General features: G+C 37.5%; 1 protein-coding gene across 1 annotated transcript in view; it reads left to right on the top strand.

Annotated features, from left to right (window-relative positions):
• Nucleotides 1-17994, top strand: part of LOC114665400 (interleukin-22 receptor subunit alpha-1-like) — a 94163-nt gene that overhangs the window by 64153 nt on the left and 12016 nt on the right. The window contains exon 6 of the mRNA XM_028819944.2: nt 6505-6626. Coding sequence (XP_028675777.1) covers nt 6505-6626 — 122 coding nt within the window. The remainder of the gene's footprint in view (nt 1-6504; nt 6627-17994) is intronic.

Consider the following 17994-nt stretch of genomic DNA (forward strand, 5'->3'; position numbering starts at 1 on the left):
ATCTGAGAAATGCATGAAAGAACAAGAGAGTCACAAACTGAGACCCTGAAGATACAAAGATGCAAAGTGACTTTAGTCAGGAAATTAACTCAGATCTGTACACCTCCATGCATCGTATGACTGCCTTGTAGTTAATGTGGCTAAATCACTTAGATTGAGAGGCGGGATCATGTACTAGTGGGCGGGATTGGTTTACCATTAAAGGACTCTGGGATCTTACTCTCATGTAACCATCATATTTTTGCATTAAAATGTATATACAGTATGTACATGCATACACGTAGTGCCAGTAAAAGCCTGGAAACACCCATATTTATGGTAGAAAATTATACATTTTTTTACCAAGATACCATTAAACTGATTTAAAAGTACAGCTAAATGATAACAATTGTGTTAATGGCTATTACTGTTGAAATGATCTCTTATATATATTTCTCTTCTGGTTCGTCCTGCTTCCACTTCAAAACCAGTCCCGCCCACACACAGCCAATACGGCATTTCTCTATTCCTATTCGTCGTCTTCCATGTCATGCACTATACTGGCCTGCTGAACGGAATACATCCAACAAGTACTCAAGGTGCTGCCACAACAGTAAGGTAGCTTTACCACCCTTGTGGGAGCCACCTGTGTCTTTACAACAGCTTCTTACACAGCAAACGTCAGAAGCTAAAAATTATCGTGAATACATTCGAGAATACAACCCTTCTCTAGCGTTTGCTTCCATGGGTGCACAGATAACTCAACCTCCTGGCCACGGACCATACTGTTTTAAAATACACAGGCAAATTTATCACCAAATCTCTCCACTATACACTAACACCTCTACCTCTCCAGGATATGGACACTTGTATGTTTTTGACACAGCGCAAGCTACTGAAGTATGCTTACAAAATAAAGCAAACTCTGCATGCAGCGAAAATGTACTTCTCCAGCTAGATTCCATGCTCAGAACCATCAACCCCTTCGCTAAATCATACAAACACATGCATGAAATCACTCAGTCCAATCCAACAGCATCTGTACAAATGGTTTTCAAGGAAAACCCTAGGCAGGATTTACGACGATACAATGCCCCAAAAATGTCACACCGATGTTGCATCGATTTTCGTCGGAGAAGATGGCGAAACACCTGCCGAAAGGGACATTTGCACATATCCCATAGGCAACTCCTGTAAACAGATTTCCACGCTCAATATGAATTGCAATCCTATGGTTTACCCACTTTTATTCCCTTACAGAGACATTGGCTAGCACAAAGATTTACAACATGTTCCCGATAAAAGAACTGCCAAGCGAATAAGGCTTACTCAATGTCAATTTTACGTGTACAGATTAGCAATGAGGAATACATTTAGTATATTGCAAACTATTCCAACAGTACGTCGTAGATGCGTATGTTAAAACAGAGGGCGCGCGTCTCAACTATCTCAGATTACATCAACAAGGTCTGCACATGGAACAATACAAAGGACTATCAGACGCACTGCAAGCAAATGCTGAAAATAACAACGCATGTGTAGGCAAAATGATCATATTACTGTCCACATTTCCAGGAAGTCCAAGATACATCTAACAAAACTATTAGGATGCCATGGCCATAGTACGTAAATTTGGAAAGCCTGATTTATTTATCACTTTCACATGTAATCCTGCTTGGCCAGAAATTCTACATGCATACTGCGTCTTTCAAGAAGTATTTATTTCTTCTTGATTTCTGAATTCCTTTCTCACCATTTTCTGTTGCTATTCTTACACTGCCGTATGCTACGGCGGGCGTCGGCTAGTTATTTTTTTATTTCATTTAATTTTGGCCATTTTTGAACTCAGAGATGAACCTTACAAATGTAACCCCAAGTAAACTGAATAACAGGTGTCAATGGTGCTAATGCAACTACGAACATTTCTCTAATAACCAAATCAATGCTAAACCAATTAGCATTTATATATGACTCATTAAGAATAAGCTAAGGGAGTTGACCATGAGGACATGGAAGGAATGGCTGCTAAGAATCAGGCTTTGCAGTCAGTCATATGTGAATAATAAATTAAAAATAAGTAATTTCAAACAGTAATACCATTACCAACACTAGTTGTGTCTTGGCTATATGTTTAAATCTATTTATCGGTATCTTGAGAAAAAGTATACATTTTTATCAAACACATTAACATTTCTAGGTGATTCCAAACTTTTAATGGGTAGAGTACATACACATATTCTTAAACAGGCTTACTTCAAATCAAGGTCATGGTGGCTGGAAGCTCTCGTGGCTGCTATGGGTCAACCTGGCCAGGGAACATGTGCAACAGCACACACATATACGCACACCCACACTGGAGACAGTTTAAAGTCACAAATTAACCTACCACATGTGCCTTTGTGGATGTGGGAGGACAACTATATTATCTTGAGAAACATCTGCACAGACACAGGAAGGAAACATCATATCGACAATGATCAAGTAGAGGATCTGAGCTCAGGTCACAAGATCCATTAGGCAGCAGCACTAACCACTTTATTTGTGAAAGCTCTCCACATTTTCCTGAATGACAAGAGAAAAGTTATGGCAAATCAAAAATCATCACAAGGTCATCTTTCTTGCAAGCAGTTCATGGAGGACCAGTCCCTATCCCTAGATATTCATCACAATTTTTTCCTCCAAGACATGTACATCTTGCTTCTAGAGCTACCATTTGCTGCTCACATCCAAATCTGCCTGAGTATAATACTAATGTCTATGATTCTCAAAAAATAAGGAATCTCTTCCTTATTTAAGAATGAGCAACATTTTGAAATACCATTGATCTTATTGCATGACCTTATGTATGTCAAGGAATAACTAACAGCTTGAAGTATGGGGAAGACTAGTTATTAAGCAACTGTAGATATCTTTACCTTCTGTTGCTACCATAGTTGGACCAAAACAGCCCATCCCACCATTTATAATGTCTGTGTCAAATAAGGAAAAAGATGACACACAGGACAACAGGCACCACAAGCAGAGAGGATGTGAAAAACAGCAGGTCTGAGGAACTACAATTAGGAGACATAAAACCTATGGGTCTATAGCATGGAATGCTGTAGGACTGGCGTCACTTGCAGCTGCCCTAGGTGACAAGCACAATAATATAAGCAAGGACTTGAACAGTTTTTTTTTATTATTATTATTCTTCCTAAACATAGTCCAATTGTTTTCTTTTTAATGTGGATTTGCAAGCTATTATTAACAGTAAAAAAGGCCTGAAATGGTTTATCTTGACTTGAGTCCTAACTATCATAAAAGCTGGCATTTCAATGTGGTCATGTGCTGTAACTCTGCATAAAGAGAGGCTCTGCTGTCTCCAGCAATGTCCTGGCCCACATGTGGCTACTCTCTTATCCCTTTCCTCACTAGGCTTCAAAAGACCCCTTTTTGCTGTTTTCTGTATGATACAGCTGCTAGACAAATACTCATCCCTTGACCTCTTTAATTCTGGAAGGCTTTGTGCCTGTGATGTTATTCATTTGGAGTGGCCAACTGTAAGGTGACTCTCCCTTCTGCTCCACAGCTGCCTCAGTACATATTAATGATCCATTTTTAGGGCCAGCTCCATAGCGGAAAGGGGGTCACAGGAGATGCACAACCTGTCATGAAGCCAGACTGAATTAGCCAAAATGTCATCCTGCTGTGGTCACCAATTTGTTTCTTGGTAGATGAGAGCAGAAGCCCATGTTAAATCTTTGCCACTTTTGGTGGCTCCATCACTCTGTCCCCAGATTGCTTTGAGCTGTTTATGATGTGTTTTATTTTATTTATGATGTTTTGTGGTGTTAGCAAACTGATAAGTGGCATTTGAATATGGATTTTTACTACTGAGCCTTATTCTTTTATAATCTGCAATACAATGAAGCAAAAACAGCATCCGTAATGCAGTTGCTTCTTCTTTATTTTGTTTAAAACACAGTGATTAACATGAAGCAGTAATCCAAGCAGAGATAAGTCCAGGTGTTATTGAAGTATGGGATTTGCATCATCCAAATGACATTTTTTCACATTACATCCTCAATCATCCATGCATTAATCCATGTACTAAACCCGGCTAATCTGATTTCAGGAGTGCACACCTTCATTTATTCATTCCTGTGTTCTCTGAACGCACTTCATCTCACTTCCAGGGCACTTTCCAGCTTGTCCCAGATTTCCTCTCCATGAGCCATGCTTGCTACATTTCCTGAGAGAGGAGCCAAATGACATGTGCAGACCATCTTAATGAACACCTCTCAATCCTGACTTCCTCTTGTTTTCCCAAGCTTCTCACTTCATCTTAGGATGTGAGTCTAGCAGCTCTTCTCAGGAACTTCATGATTTCATTTCTTCAGCCACTACCCATGACTTTGAACTTAAGTGAAGAAGGTGGTGTAGGCCTGCTGGAAAACTGAAAGCCTCATCCAAGTACTTTCCTCCTGCTTTACCATCACTGTACTGATACTGATATGCAACATTTTCTTTGAATCTGCTTATTCCAAAGCAGAATTGTGGAGGTTAGAAGCCTATCACATGAAAAGTTGAAACCAGAGCAGGAAGGGACCCCAGTCCATCACAAGGCCCGCACTCACTCATACCTGGTCACATTCTAGTTAACCTATACACCTTTGGCATGAAGGAAGACATTGGAGAAAACAAGCACTGGGAGAACGTACAAACTTCCCACAGACTGCAACCAGCACAGCGTTCAAACCCAGTCTCCTAAAACTGTGAACCAGCAGTGTAGACCATGTTAAGTTTAGGTAAATGGATAGTAAAGGATTTGAATTTTTTTGTCATTGTAGATAATGAAATTCTTTAATAAAGTGGTTCACTAAATATTATGGTGGCTCCTGTAGGACCTGATGGACAACTAGCGATGAGTGATTTGTGCAAAATTGAATTCACAGCAAAACTCAGTGGTTTGCATTTCAGTTTGAGCAAATTTTGTTTTATTCACACAAGAAGAAAGGTGGCTAGTTCCAGTTTGGATTCATCTTCAGACAATAATTTCACATGCATGTGGCTATAATTTAGTACCAGTAATGGCGGACTGCACGATAATGTGCAGTGAATACACTTGACTTATAGTTTTCATACTCTTTCTCTGTCCGTTTAGCAATTGTTTGCTCAGAGGTTGATACACTTGCTTGTTCGTGAGCAGCTCAGTTTCTCCACTCTAGCGGCCCGCTTCTTCTCTTCTTCCGTCGGCATCTTTTCACATTAAAACTGAAAAGTCAGTTTTTGTCTTGCAATTACTTAGTACATTTTTCTTAATTTTTCACTTAAGTGTTCAATCTACCTCAAGAATGATTTGAGATATGAAGCGGTAGAAGAAGTGACGGCGAAGGTGGTAGAGATGAGAATGGCGCCCATACCCATGCACCGCACGGCCACCCTGCTGCCGAGAGTTGATTCTACAATAAAATAAAGTAAAAATAAAAAGAGGAATAAAAATCATCACCCCAAAAGCGGACAGTAGAGGTCACGTAGTATATGTGTACCAAATTTCATGTCAATAGGTGAAATGGTTTGCGAGCTGCAGGTGATTTAAAATCCTGGACAGACAAATGGACAGGCACAGTAGCGTATTATATAAGAATATTTAAATAAAAAATAAAAATAATCACTGAAAGTGTACAGATCCTGAGCTAGGATAAGGCTGTTGATGAGTTAAATGTGGATTGACCGTGAAGACTTTCTGTGGAGAAAATGATGATGCAGGTAGATTCAGGTAAACAAAGGAGTGTGAATGGGGCCTTCATTTCAGTAGCAGTATTCCTTGTTTCCCACCAAAAAAACATTAACCCTCAAAAATCATTATTAGTTAGTTTCTTGTTTTACATTTGAAAAAATTACATAAGAAACAAATATTAGTGTCACCTTCCTGAATCGACACTTGCCTGTTTCATCAGTATGGACTACCAATGCTGAAGGGCCATTCTTCAGGCTGGGGTAAGAAGCTGCAATTTTTTTTCCATAAATGAAAGGGGAGCTGACTGTGAAGATGGCCAACAAATGAATGTAGTGAAAGTTTTTTAAACATTAGGCAGGCTGGGGTGGTGAAGTCTGCACTAGGGTCCTAGACAAACCTTTCAATATTCTCATCAACTTACATCCCTATGGTCACAAGCTTTAGTTAAATCTGCTGAAAAAACAAGACCCATGTGCACAAATTAGATTCCTGCTCTGGGCTTGCTACCTATGATTGAGTAAGAATTCATTGATATGGAAGAACATAAGAGTAGAATTGCTTTTTCTGTGGATTGTGAGGTGTTAATGAAGTTGGTTTGTAGAACATAACACCCACCGGATGTTTTGCCATGGGTGTATCTACTGGAGGGATTATACCTCTGGGAAATCCCCAGGAGAAGTTGGAGACTGCTACATTTGATGAAGAGTTTAATCTGTTTTGCTCTGTAAGTGTCTACTCAGGCCATCACCTGAACCAAACTAATTGAAGAACAATACAATTTGTAATAATATCTATATTTTTTATAGATACCTCATGGATTATCATATCAGCAATTGCTGTTTCATGCTCCCTGGTGATCCTGATCAGTATTTCTCTCCTGATGCTGGGCAGATACTTGAAGGTCAAAATAAAGATGCCAGATTCTTTGGTAAGAATTTCTTACATTTTAAATGCTTATGTTACTGATTTACAGCAGATGTTGTTAATGCTACCCAATTCCTGCCCCAGAACATAAGATATTTGACAAACAAGAGGAAACCATTCAGTCCATCAAGCTCATTTGTTTATTTAATAGCTAAGTTGTCCCAATAGCTCATCCGGATTCTTCTTAAAGGTGGTAATGGATTCTGCTTCCACTCCATGTCTCGGTAGTTTGGTTTGGCTTTCCTCAAGTCTTTCATAAAGAAGTGCTTCCTGACTTCAGTCCTAAATGCACTTCTCTTTGATTTCCACTGATGTCCTCGAGTACGAGATTCTTTGGTGTAAAGAATTCAGTTGGATCAACTTTATAAATGTCTTTGAGAATTCTGAAGACCTGGATTAGGTCCCCACAAAGTCTCTTCTGCTCAAGACTAAAGAATTTTAACTCCCTGGGTCTGTCAAAGTATGACATGCCCTTTAGTCCTGTGAAGCTCATGTTTGCTCTCCTCTGCACAGCTTCAAATGCTGCTATGTCTTTTTTAATGCTACCTTCTTGCAAATCTAATACAATCTGACCACTTACCTTCCCAATTCTAAGCCATACTTCATAAGAATTTGCTTTGAAATTGAAAAAAAAAACATTTGCAGACACTTCTTTGGTGTGTGTGTGGGGTTCTTTCTCAATGATCTTATTTTTGTGTTTTGTCATAAGCATAGACTTATATGTAGGGTCATATTTTGGTTATTATTTACTTGCTTTTGTCATTGTCATGCCTTGATATCAGTTTCTCCATGGGGGATGCCATGTTGTTTTACCACAAATCACAATGTCATCACTATAAAAGATGTCTCAGTGTCAGAGCTTTGGGTCTTTTTACTTTATTATTCATCCCTTAGTTAAAGGACAGTACTTACAACACAGACTATAATTTAGGAATTTTTGCTTTACTGTTTTGATCTCATTTTTTTATTTTGCATTTTGGATTTGCTGATTGTTTCCCTTAGTGAATTTCTAGTATTCAGACTAGTCTGTTTTATGAATAAGACTTTGTCTTTTCCCGTTTCCTAAACATATTCTCTTGTTTTTTACTTAGAGCTCTGTTTTTCTTCCGCAATTCCCTTAACATGTTTTTTTGCCTAATAGTCTTATAAAATGATTGCCTACCACTACTAGGAATACTGCATGCTTTGTGGCTGACTAACATTTGCCACGTTGGCTCATTGCTATCATCTGCCCTTTTGGATTTCTCCCCTTCCTTATTCAGTTACTCCATTAACCCTGTTGCTGTTAATTTCCAATCTGGGTTGTCTCTACAATTTCTTAGTTCTTCTACTAAGTTAACATTTCCATAGATGAACCTTGGGGTCTGCATGGGTTTTATTAACACTATATTTCTTCCACATTTGTAGTGTTTCAATTGAAGTAATTCAGTGGTAAATTTGTGCTGAGTGAATGAACTAAAGTACTTGACATATACAACAGAAAAAAATGGCTTTCATAAAGATGTGTAACACCTGAAACAAGACAAACTTTATCTGTTTGAATGGAAAATGTAACAATAGAGAGACTGAGCAGCTGCCAAGAATGACATAAAAACACATAAGGAGGCATACAGAATAAAAGAGAAAGCTCTTATTGTCATTGATTTGTATGGGCCTGAAGTCACCTTATATTCTTCCTTCTGGTGGCTCCCTTTAATAAATAGAAAATGCTTAATGGGACCTCGAAGCAAACTCTCTTTTACTTGCATGCCGGCTTTACAGTCAAAGATCATGTTAATCTCTGTTGTCCATTTTGGGGACTATTTACTCTATCTATCTATCTATCTATCTATCTATCTATCTATCTATCTATCTATCTATCTATCTATCTATCTATCTATCTATCTATCTATCTATCTATCTATCTATCTATCTATCTATCTATCTATCTATCTATCTATCTATCTAATTTGCATATTTTTTGTCTAACATTAGCCAAGTCAGTCTGTAAGTAGTGGGAAGCATTTGCATGGTCACATTAACTGTAAGTGGCTGCTTTTCCTTTCTTTTTATGTTTCATTGTTCTTCACTGTCCTCCTAGATCTGCAAGGCTTTGACCTGCCTGGTTTCTGATGGAACTCTTCGTCAATGCAATACTCATCTTCTGCATTTTCATCTTTTTGATGTGGCTTTCCACATTCCCCATTTGCAATGCCTATCTTCTGATTTTTCAATGTATTTTGAGGCTTCATCAGTGTTTGTTGCCGTGGTAGGGTCCTAGAGTGACTCACTTATTTCCTTTATATTCCCATATGTAGATCTTACCAGAATTTCCCTAGATCCCTGTGATAAACCTACTATGTTACATTTATAACCTCAGGCAATGAGACAGAGTACCGGAACAAGCAGGGGAAACATTATACACATTTGTTTATGTATAGATAATATGCCCAAAATATAAACAGAGTTCAAGTACATGATGCCAAATAATAATATTATGGGTAATAATCAGTTCATCTTGCTTAGACTACCAGGTGGCTTTCTGTCTTGGTATGACGATTGGCCTCTGGTTCAATGTAGTTAATCATTGCCCTTGGATGGAGTGGCTTAAACAGACATCATGGCCTGTCTGAATATGGCAGTTGAGAGAGAGAGAAAGACAGTGCGTTTCTTTGTTACCCCGTCTTTAGGTTCCTCTGGTTTCCTTGATATATCTCCTGGAACAATGGCAAATCAAATTGCTATGTGACTCCCTACTTCATTTCAATCCTGTTTCAACACAACTCAGTCCCAATTACATCCCCAGCCAGATTGTACTTTCATCTCAGCCCACCTATATCCCCCAGACTAGCTGACCAGTCAATTTCTACTTTAAATTCAAATGTTTTATATGGCTGGCTTAAATATATAAAAAAAATATGAACAATTTTACTAATAAAGACAATCTATATAAGACAACCTACAAAAACATTTATCATGCTAAATATTGCCAGTCTTTTTCTCTTCACTAAAGTCAGGGACAAGGTTCTTTGATCATTCTCATATGTTTGAATGTTTAAGTTATGGGCCTTAATTTTATTGATCAGGTTTAGGTAGAAAATTTCAGGTGCCAACATCTGTAAATCCATCATACCATAGAAGAGAAGAGAAAAGGCTGTAAGAGCAGCCTCAGCCATTACTATAATCAACCTCTGCATCTCCACTTTATTGAGAAAGACTTTAAAGGTATTTTAACAATTACATCACTCAGATTCTGCCTATTATACTGATCAGGCTTAAGCAGAGACTCTGAGAGCATCCAAAACCATTGTAAAAGCCAGCATTTAAGTATTAAATGAATGAGAGAGTCCTAGGCTTGGATGAGGCTCTAAGAGCACCCAAGTCCATTACCTACATTTTCCCTCTATTGGTAAATCTTGGGTGTAGATGGAGTCTGAATGCACCCTTATAGATCACAATGCCCAGTCTTGATGAGGCTTACTTAGAGATGGGGCTCAAAAAACACCTGCAACATTTACAACAATAGTCTTCTGTGTTTTCCTTACATTGGTGAGGCTTAGGAGTATAGTGTGGTGGCACAGTGGGTAATAACACTGCCACTACATGAATTCAGAGTCCTAGTTTTCAGTTCAACACCTTTTCATTATTGAGACAACTGTGTCTGTGTGGAGTTTACTCCACATAATTTTCTGCACATTCTGAAGATGTGCTGGTTAGACTGATTGGTAATTGCAAATTGTCCTTTTGTGAGCATTAGCAGGATATGCAATCGTGCCACAAATCTGATTTGAAATACTCTCAGAATAGGCTGCAGTGTCCTGTGGCTCTGAATTAGTTGAAGCAGGTGTGATAGTGTTACAGTGGATTCAGGAAGTTTTCAATTCGGACACTTTCACTTTTTGCACATGTTATTGTGTTCTAGATTTAACTTTAAATGAACACATTTGCCTTTTTTGCCCATCAATCTACACTCAATAACCCGTAACGAGGAAGTGAAAACATGTTACACTGACTTGTTAAAGTTTTTAGATGCATAAGCTGGACACTGTCATGTTCTATAGCATCAGAAACTGAGACCACAATGATCTGTTGCTCCTGATGATGCGATGAACAACCAGCCATAAACAGTCATGGCTATGAGAAAGAAATGCAAAATAATTCCCATAATCAAAATACTAATACATAATACACCATAAACAATACTTATAATATTATTTTATTTTTGTGGGTGTGTGTACTTGTTTGTATTGTATTTTGGTCAACTGTTCTGAGGGAGCCATGAAAGTAAGAGTTTCATTGTACTATGTACACATGACAATGAACTGGAATGTAAATAAAAATACAGAATTCTCACAGAAATGATTTCTACACATTTCAGAACCTTAGAATCCTTACAATGCCAACTTCTAGGTTTTCATCACATTGGTAGCAAAAAGACTCTAAAGTGACCCCAAAAAGATCTTTATTCCTATTACTTCGTTCAATAATTGATGCATAAAAATAAATGGTTTTGTTCATCACTGTGTCCTGAGACAGAGATAAAGGGCACATTCAGAAAATAACTGATGGGTACATGAAACGCTGGAGAAATCGGGGTTTTGATTGTAAAATGTGGCAGTCATCTTCTTTGCAGAACTGTACATGGAATGCAGACATGTTAGTGTGGTGGACCCCTCTGAGTTTTTCTGAGATGAGTTGACTCCACCAGTGTCACTTGGCCATAGTTCAACAATTAATTAATGGACAAATAGTGCTGGGCTCCATTTATGTTAGTCAGTTTCAAACTGCTGTTCTGTCTAAGAGAGACAGAGCTCAAAATAAGAAAATGGCCAGAAGATGTGAAAACCATAATATGAGCCAAGAACTGAACCAGGAATCAGAAAGAACCTTTCATCTGAGCCCAATATACAATCAAAAAAGTCTGAATTACCTCAAACCACCCTAAATTGGAGTGTTCATGAGAAATGTAACGATTTAATTCATGAGATAGATAGATAGATAGACAGACAGACAGACAGACAGACAGACAGACAGACAGACAGACAGACAGACAGACAGACAGACAGATAGATAGATAGATAGATAGATAGATAGATAGATAGATAGATAGATAGATAGATAGATAGATAGATAGATACTTTATTAATCCCAATGGGAAATTCACATTCTCCAGCAGCAGCATAATGATACAATAAATAATATTAAATTAAAGGATGATAATAATGCAGGTGAAAAACAGACAATAACTTTGTATAATGTTAAATGTTAACGTTTACCCCCCCGGGTGGAATTGAAGAGTCGCATAGTTTGGGGGAGGAGTACATAATAAATAAGAATAGTTGTGTCATATGTCTGAAATATTAAAATGTGTGCTTCAATTTAAATGTTTAATGTCCAAATATTATTGATTATTATAGAAAAAAAATAAAAATAGCATCCTGGATATAATCACTGACCTTTAAATAGTCTAAAATGAAACCCTACATGCTAATGTTTGAAATTTGACATACTGTATGTATCCTATTGGGAGTGGCTCTTAGGAATGCTAAGATCACCAGCAAACAATCAAAAATATCATATTTGCGATCAGCAATTCTGAAATAACATAAAATGACACTTCAAATGTCTTCTTCACTGATCCCCATTTTTTAAAATCTTTGTGAAAAGGAGTACCTTTGGCCCACCATATTCCATTAGGGAGTAAACCCTTAGGTTTTGTTGATGTGGCATGTACAACTTCAAATTCTTCCTATCATTTCTGTTAAAGACACCTATTAGTTTATTCTTGATCATAAGGGTGTAATTACTTGCACAAAATATGGTCCAAAGAATGGTTTTTCAGGTCTAGAGGGCCACAAATGGGAGCCAAAAGCTCCAGAGACCTCGACATCTTGCATAACTTAACATCAAGACACGTTGAACAGTATATCACATTTGGGGGTTTTCTCATATTGGTCGGACAGGAGGCACTGGACAAAAAAACACCAAAAAAACTGAAGTAACTTCAAGTGTTCATTAATAGTTCTTTTGAACACAATACAGTGTTAAAAAAAATGAGTGGAGATTCGAGACCAGGCATTCAAAAGAAGAGGTTTCTAGTTAGTCACTAAGTAAAGTGGCTATCCAGCTCGGATACCCTGTAATTAATGGAATTAAAGTTTATACCAACGCTTGTTTGACATCACCAATGAGTGCACCCTGGGAATTCCAAGATGGGCTTCCATGGCAACAGCCAGCACATTGTTCAGCGCCTGTGGCGAAAAACAAAAGGGCAACTGTGTAAAACATAAACAAAATTTCAACTTTGTTAGGAAGCAAAAAGCACAAAAATTGACCTCAGATTCAGATTCTCCGTACTTCAAAACCCGGTACTTGATACTGTACGATATATAACAGTTCTAAACAATCGCTCCAGTAAGCACAGAAATTTGTAATAGAGATTTGTATCATAATATATTGAGATATTGAGATCATAATAAGTACTTTATGTCTTTATGTACTCATTGTGTAATTAGTAAAGTCTGATTGCATTTTACCTGATAACTTGTCGCAGCGCTCTGCTCCTGCACTCAGTGAGGAGTGCTATACAAAAGTGAACTGAACGGAATTGAATAGAAAAACTGACTGTGTTGTTGGCACTAATTATTTATGTTCCACTTTTGAAGAAATCAGCAATGCTTTATATGAGTGGAATTTTCAAAAACAACCTCCCCACAATTCTGACGGGAACAAAATGAGTATGAGGAATGAGTGGCTGAAAAAAGTAAAACAGGGCATGGTGCCATATTATGTAAACGAGAAGTGGAGAAAGCCTTTAAAATGCCTTTGAACAAACGGCCATGTGTCTGTTGGGGAGTTTGATTGCACATTGTCACTTTCTTGAATGTTGGAAATTAAACAGAGATTTCTATGGCTGGGCTTTTGATGAGTTTCATTATTGCAGCGATTTGGGCTTGTAGCTAAGCGTGTTAGAAGCTTTGTTCTCCTAGGAAATTGTCTGTCTGCATTCATTACTACGGCTCGCCATGTAAGCTCTTAAATACTGTCATTTAGCAATACCTGAGCACAGTGTGTAAATCATCAATCAGCAATTGACTTTCATTATCCTGAGTGGTTCATTGGAGGAGTGCTTCGGTTTTGTAAACAGTTGGTCCAAGCCATATTGCAGCCTTCTGAAATTATTCATATTCAGTTTCCAGCTTTTGTTTTGGCAAATCATGGAGGCAAAAAACTCTAAGGAAAAACTAAGGATTTCAACTGTTTGATTTTAAAAATATGTGTGCGAAATGACAGAGTTCCTAAGGATACTGTAATACATTTCCACGTGAACGCTGCTGCTAGGTGCAGGTTAGTTGCAGACACTTGGCTGGACTTGGTGGCACATCACCTTCATAACCCCACCATATTACAGTTCTGTGCTGCTTTATAAAGGCAGTATCTACTTTAGTATTTTACAATAAGCCAAAGTAATGTAATGTAAGTTCTGCACTTAGCTGTAAAAACTCTTACTTAGGGGATTTTTTTAAATTGGGAAGAACATATTGCTATAAATTATGCATTTGTAATTTAGGCATAAGGTGCCCTTCCAGGACTGTTTCCTGCCTGCTGCTCCCCAAATCCCTGACTAACAAAAAGAGAGAGAGAAAAAAATGGACAGATGGCTATTGTTGCCTGATACGTATCTCTGGACTATGGGAATGGCACAAACTTTCAATGTTAAACTTATTGTTACCCTAGACATGCTACCTGTTGAAGACAGGTAATAGAGTAATTAAAAAATATTTGCCATCTCTTGCCCGACATGTACCTTCAGAACCTTTCCTTGGTATCCTTATGTGTCTGAACCACTCTTGACCAGTGCTCCTTCTCTTGAGTGTGTTCACATGAAGCCTGTTTCTCAGACTCTGTCGTTATTTTTAAGGCACCTTTCTCCCCTTCTGTCTTTGAAGGTGACTCTCAGTATGCCTCCTATGCCATTTCTTCTCCTTGTGTGTCAAAGACTCGCTCTTCCTCTTTTGATTGTGCCACCAAAACCTAACTGACTAATCAGGACTAGACACTCACACACAGACCTTAGTGTTTTATTATGTGTAGTTTTCTAGTTGACACACGTACTCTTAGTGGCATGAGATCAAGATACATTACAGTTATTTCAGTGTATATTTTTCCAATTAGTTAACAGGAAGGTTGAGTGACTTACCAAGTGTCATAAAGAGAGTCAAAGAAGAGAGTCGAAGCAGCAACTCAATCTTCTAGCCTCTATGGTCCAAAATAAGAGAGAAAAATGTTAATAATAATAATTCTTTGCATTTATATACTGTAGCGCTTTTCACACTACTCAAAGCAATTACAGATTAAGGGCCTTGCTCAAGGGCCCAACAGAACAGAGTCCCTTTTTGGCATTTACAGGAATCGAACCGGAAAACTTCCGAGTGCCAGTGCAGATCCCTAGCCTCAGAGCCACCACTCTGACAGTTCATCTAGGCTGGCACTCTCGGCAGGAATATGTCTACTTGTGCTGTACTTAAGATATACCCGGTCCTCCAACTGTCTTTTTGTCGATAAGACACAATACCATTTAGGGCCATGAGCCAAGTTGGTTCTTTTTCAGCCTGTTCTTGTTTTGGTTTTCTCTTCTTAAATTCCTCATTCTTCCCTATAGAAGGTAATACAAAAGGGCATCTCCAACCTCATTACCCTCATGTACAGCACATGAAAAGCACACAGCTAATTAATGAATCCGTTCCATAAAAAGACAGACAGCGTTTATTCATTCTTGGCAAAAATTTAATGCATTTGTGAGAAGGGCATTTTCAAACCTACTGTAGATTTGTGGGTTTGTATGAAATATTTTATTGTGAATGGCAATCGTAGACTGTTGTGAATGAAAAAGGAGAAGCACAGATCAGGGGATGTGGACTAGAAAGGCTGCGTCTAGACTCATCAGCTCTGTCGTGTGAAATTCTTTACTCTTTTGGCTTAAAAACATTAGTTACATAAAATTTGCTTTGGCCATGCTCCTACAATAAATTGCCAGTGGAACTGTACAGCAAATGAATGCCCGTAATCATGATTCGCCAACAACTAACACTCACAAACAACCAATTTAACAAAAAAATTGAAAACATATTCAAAAGATGAGTACTGATGAGTCTAAAATCAAGATGCTAAAGTAATTGATCCCACAGCTTATAGGGAATGTGCTGCTTTGAAGCCTGCAAGTCCTAATCGCAGTAGTGTCTGGATCTCATTGAAGAACATTTTGTTTAACTCTATTTAATATTTAGATTAATTGTTTTTTTGTCTGTTGTTATTTTTAGGATATCATTAGAGAATATTTATTTTGTGGAAATTTTTGGAATTATTACTGCTGTCTTCAATGTTATAAGTAGGGATGAGTGAAATAGGCAAGAGCTGATTTGCATAATGTTTTGCAAAACTGACACTCATATTTGTTTCACGCATGATTTCCCAACTGCAAAATGCAAAACTCTGAAATGGGTTTTTTGATGTTTTTAAAAAAATGTTTTTAAGTGAAAACAAGGAATATTGCTTCCTAAAGCCTCGTTCAGATTTCTGTGGCTACCTGTGTTCTTTTACTGCAGCTTTTTTAATGCATTTATTCTCTAGCACACTGGTAAAATCAATTCTAGTTATGCCTCTTGATCACATCACAAACTCACTACAAAGAAAGTCGCCATTGCCAACTCCTAATTGTTACCTTGTAAATGACTTAATCCTACTTGTGGATATGTACTCTTCTGGTGATTTTTAATATTTTTTCATCAGTAGAGATTTTCATTTAAATACTAAATGGCATGCAGAATTAATGCATCAAATGGCTTAGGACAGGAACTAAATGTCATTGTTGTGTGAATGACACAAATTTCACTGAAAGTGAAATTCAAATGTATCTTTTTTTCTGAATCAAAACTCTGAGATTCACTGCAAATTACATTTTGCACAAATCATTTGGCTTATCACCAGTTTGAAGTTTTATTATTATTTTTATGGGTGCCACCATGTTGCAGATGGCAACCATGTTTGTTGCTAGCCATGAGAACTGATGGCTTATGAGAAGTGTAATGTCAGTGTGCTGCTGCTGCTGCTTTGAAAGGTGGTGGCATATGCTGACATAATCAACACAATGACACTAGAGAAATATAAAAAGAAAAACAAAACAAAAAAACACTAAGTTCAATTTGATTACAAATTTGATTTTTGACTAAGAGTCCACTTTTGATTAAAGGCTCTTGACCTCATGCATTTTGTAAGATCCCAAAAGCAACATGTTATCTGTCTGCCTTTGGAACTATGTTAATGGAAACAATTTTAATAAATTAGAGATAGCCATTTACCAGAAAGAAGGGTGAACACAGAAAGAATGGGGTGTGACAGGTCTTAAAAGGTCTTAATAAATTACATGTTTCTCTCTGGAAGAATAAAGTGAACCCTTATTGAGGAGAAGGCACTCAATAATTTTAGAACCAGTGCACACCACTTCCCTTACCTTTGTCTTGCTCTCAGCAGAGATACAGAAGATGCAAACACTTTTAATAATGGATTCATAAAAAAGAGTACTTTCTTTGAGTAATGCCTTAACTTTCCAAACTATATCAAACAGAATAGCCCCTCATGCGCTGTTATGATTTAGCACCAAGGGCAAAGTCTAAACCAATAAAGGTCTTCCCCAAAAAACCAAACACCATTACTTGTTTGAATTGTAGGTGTTTTTTGGGTGATAATTAAATTAACAAATAACCATAATTAAAAAAGCAATAAGAACAATAATTATCTTAAAAAATAGAAACTAACAATTAGCTAAAGAATATAATGGAATACTCCACCCAAAAATGATTTCTTTTCTTATATGTCACTTACCCAGTGTAGTTTGTAGTGATTGTCGTAATCTCATGTTTTCATACAGAATGAGCGAAAACAATTTGCTATAAATGAACATAATGGGGACTCATTTTGTCCAATGGCAAACGATGTGAAAAAGGTCCATGGAAAAAATAAACGAAATGCTCATGTTTCTCGTGTTGTGTAATCCACATATGAGTTATCCAATAGTATGCTCAAGACTTGCAAAACACATGCATTTTTAGTAAAACATTGTTATAAACATATTTATAGGAAAATGAATGCACATCATAAACAAGAAACAAATTCCCATAATATCGTGTTTCTTAGTTAAAGACAGGTCTCCTGACCAATGAATAAGGGGGAAAAGCAGATCTTCACTTCAGAAGTGCAACATTATAGGAATGCCTTTCTTGTTTATGATGTGTGCTGACTTTTCCAGAAGTATGCGTTTAACAATATTTTAGTAAAAATGAATATACTTTGGATGTTGTGCACATATAACTGAATAAGTGACATGTGGATTAGGC

This window comes from Erpetoichthys calabaricus, chromosome 14, assembly GCF_900747795.2.
Source record: "Erpetoichthys calabaricus chromosome 14, fErpCal1.3, whole genome shotgun sequence".
NCBI lineage: Eukaryota > Metazoa > Chordata > Cladistia > Polypteriformes > Polypteridae > Erpetoichthys > Erpetoichthys calabaricus.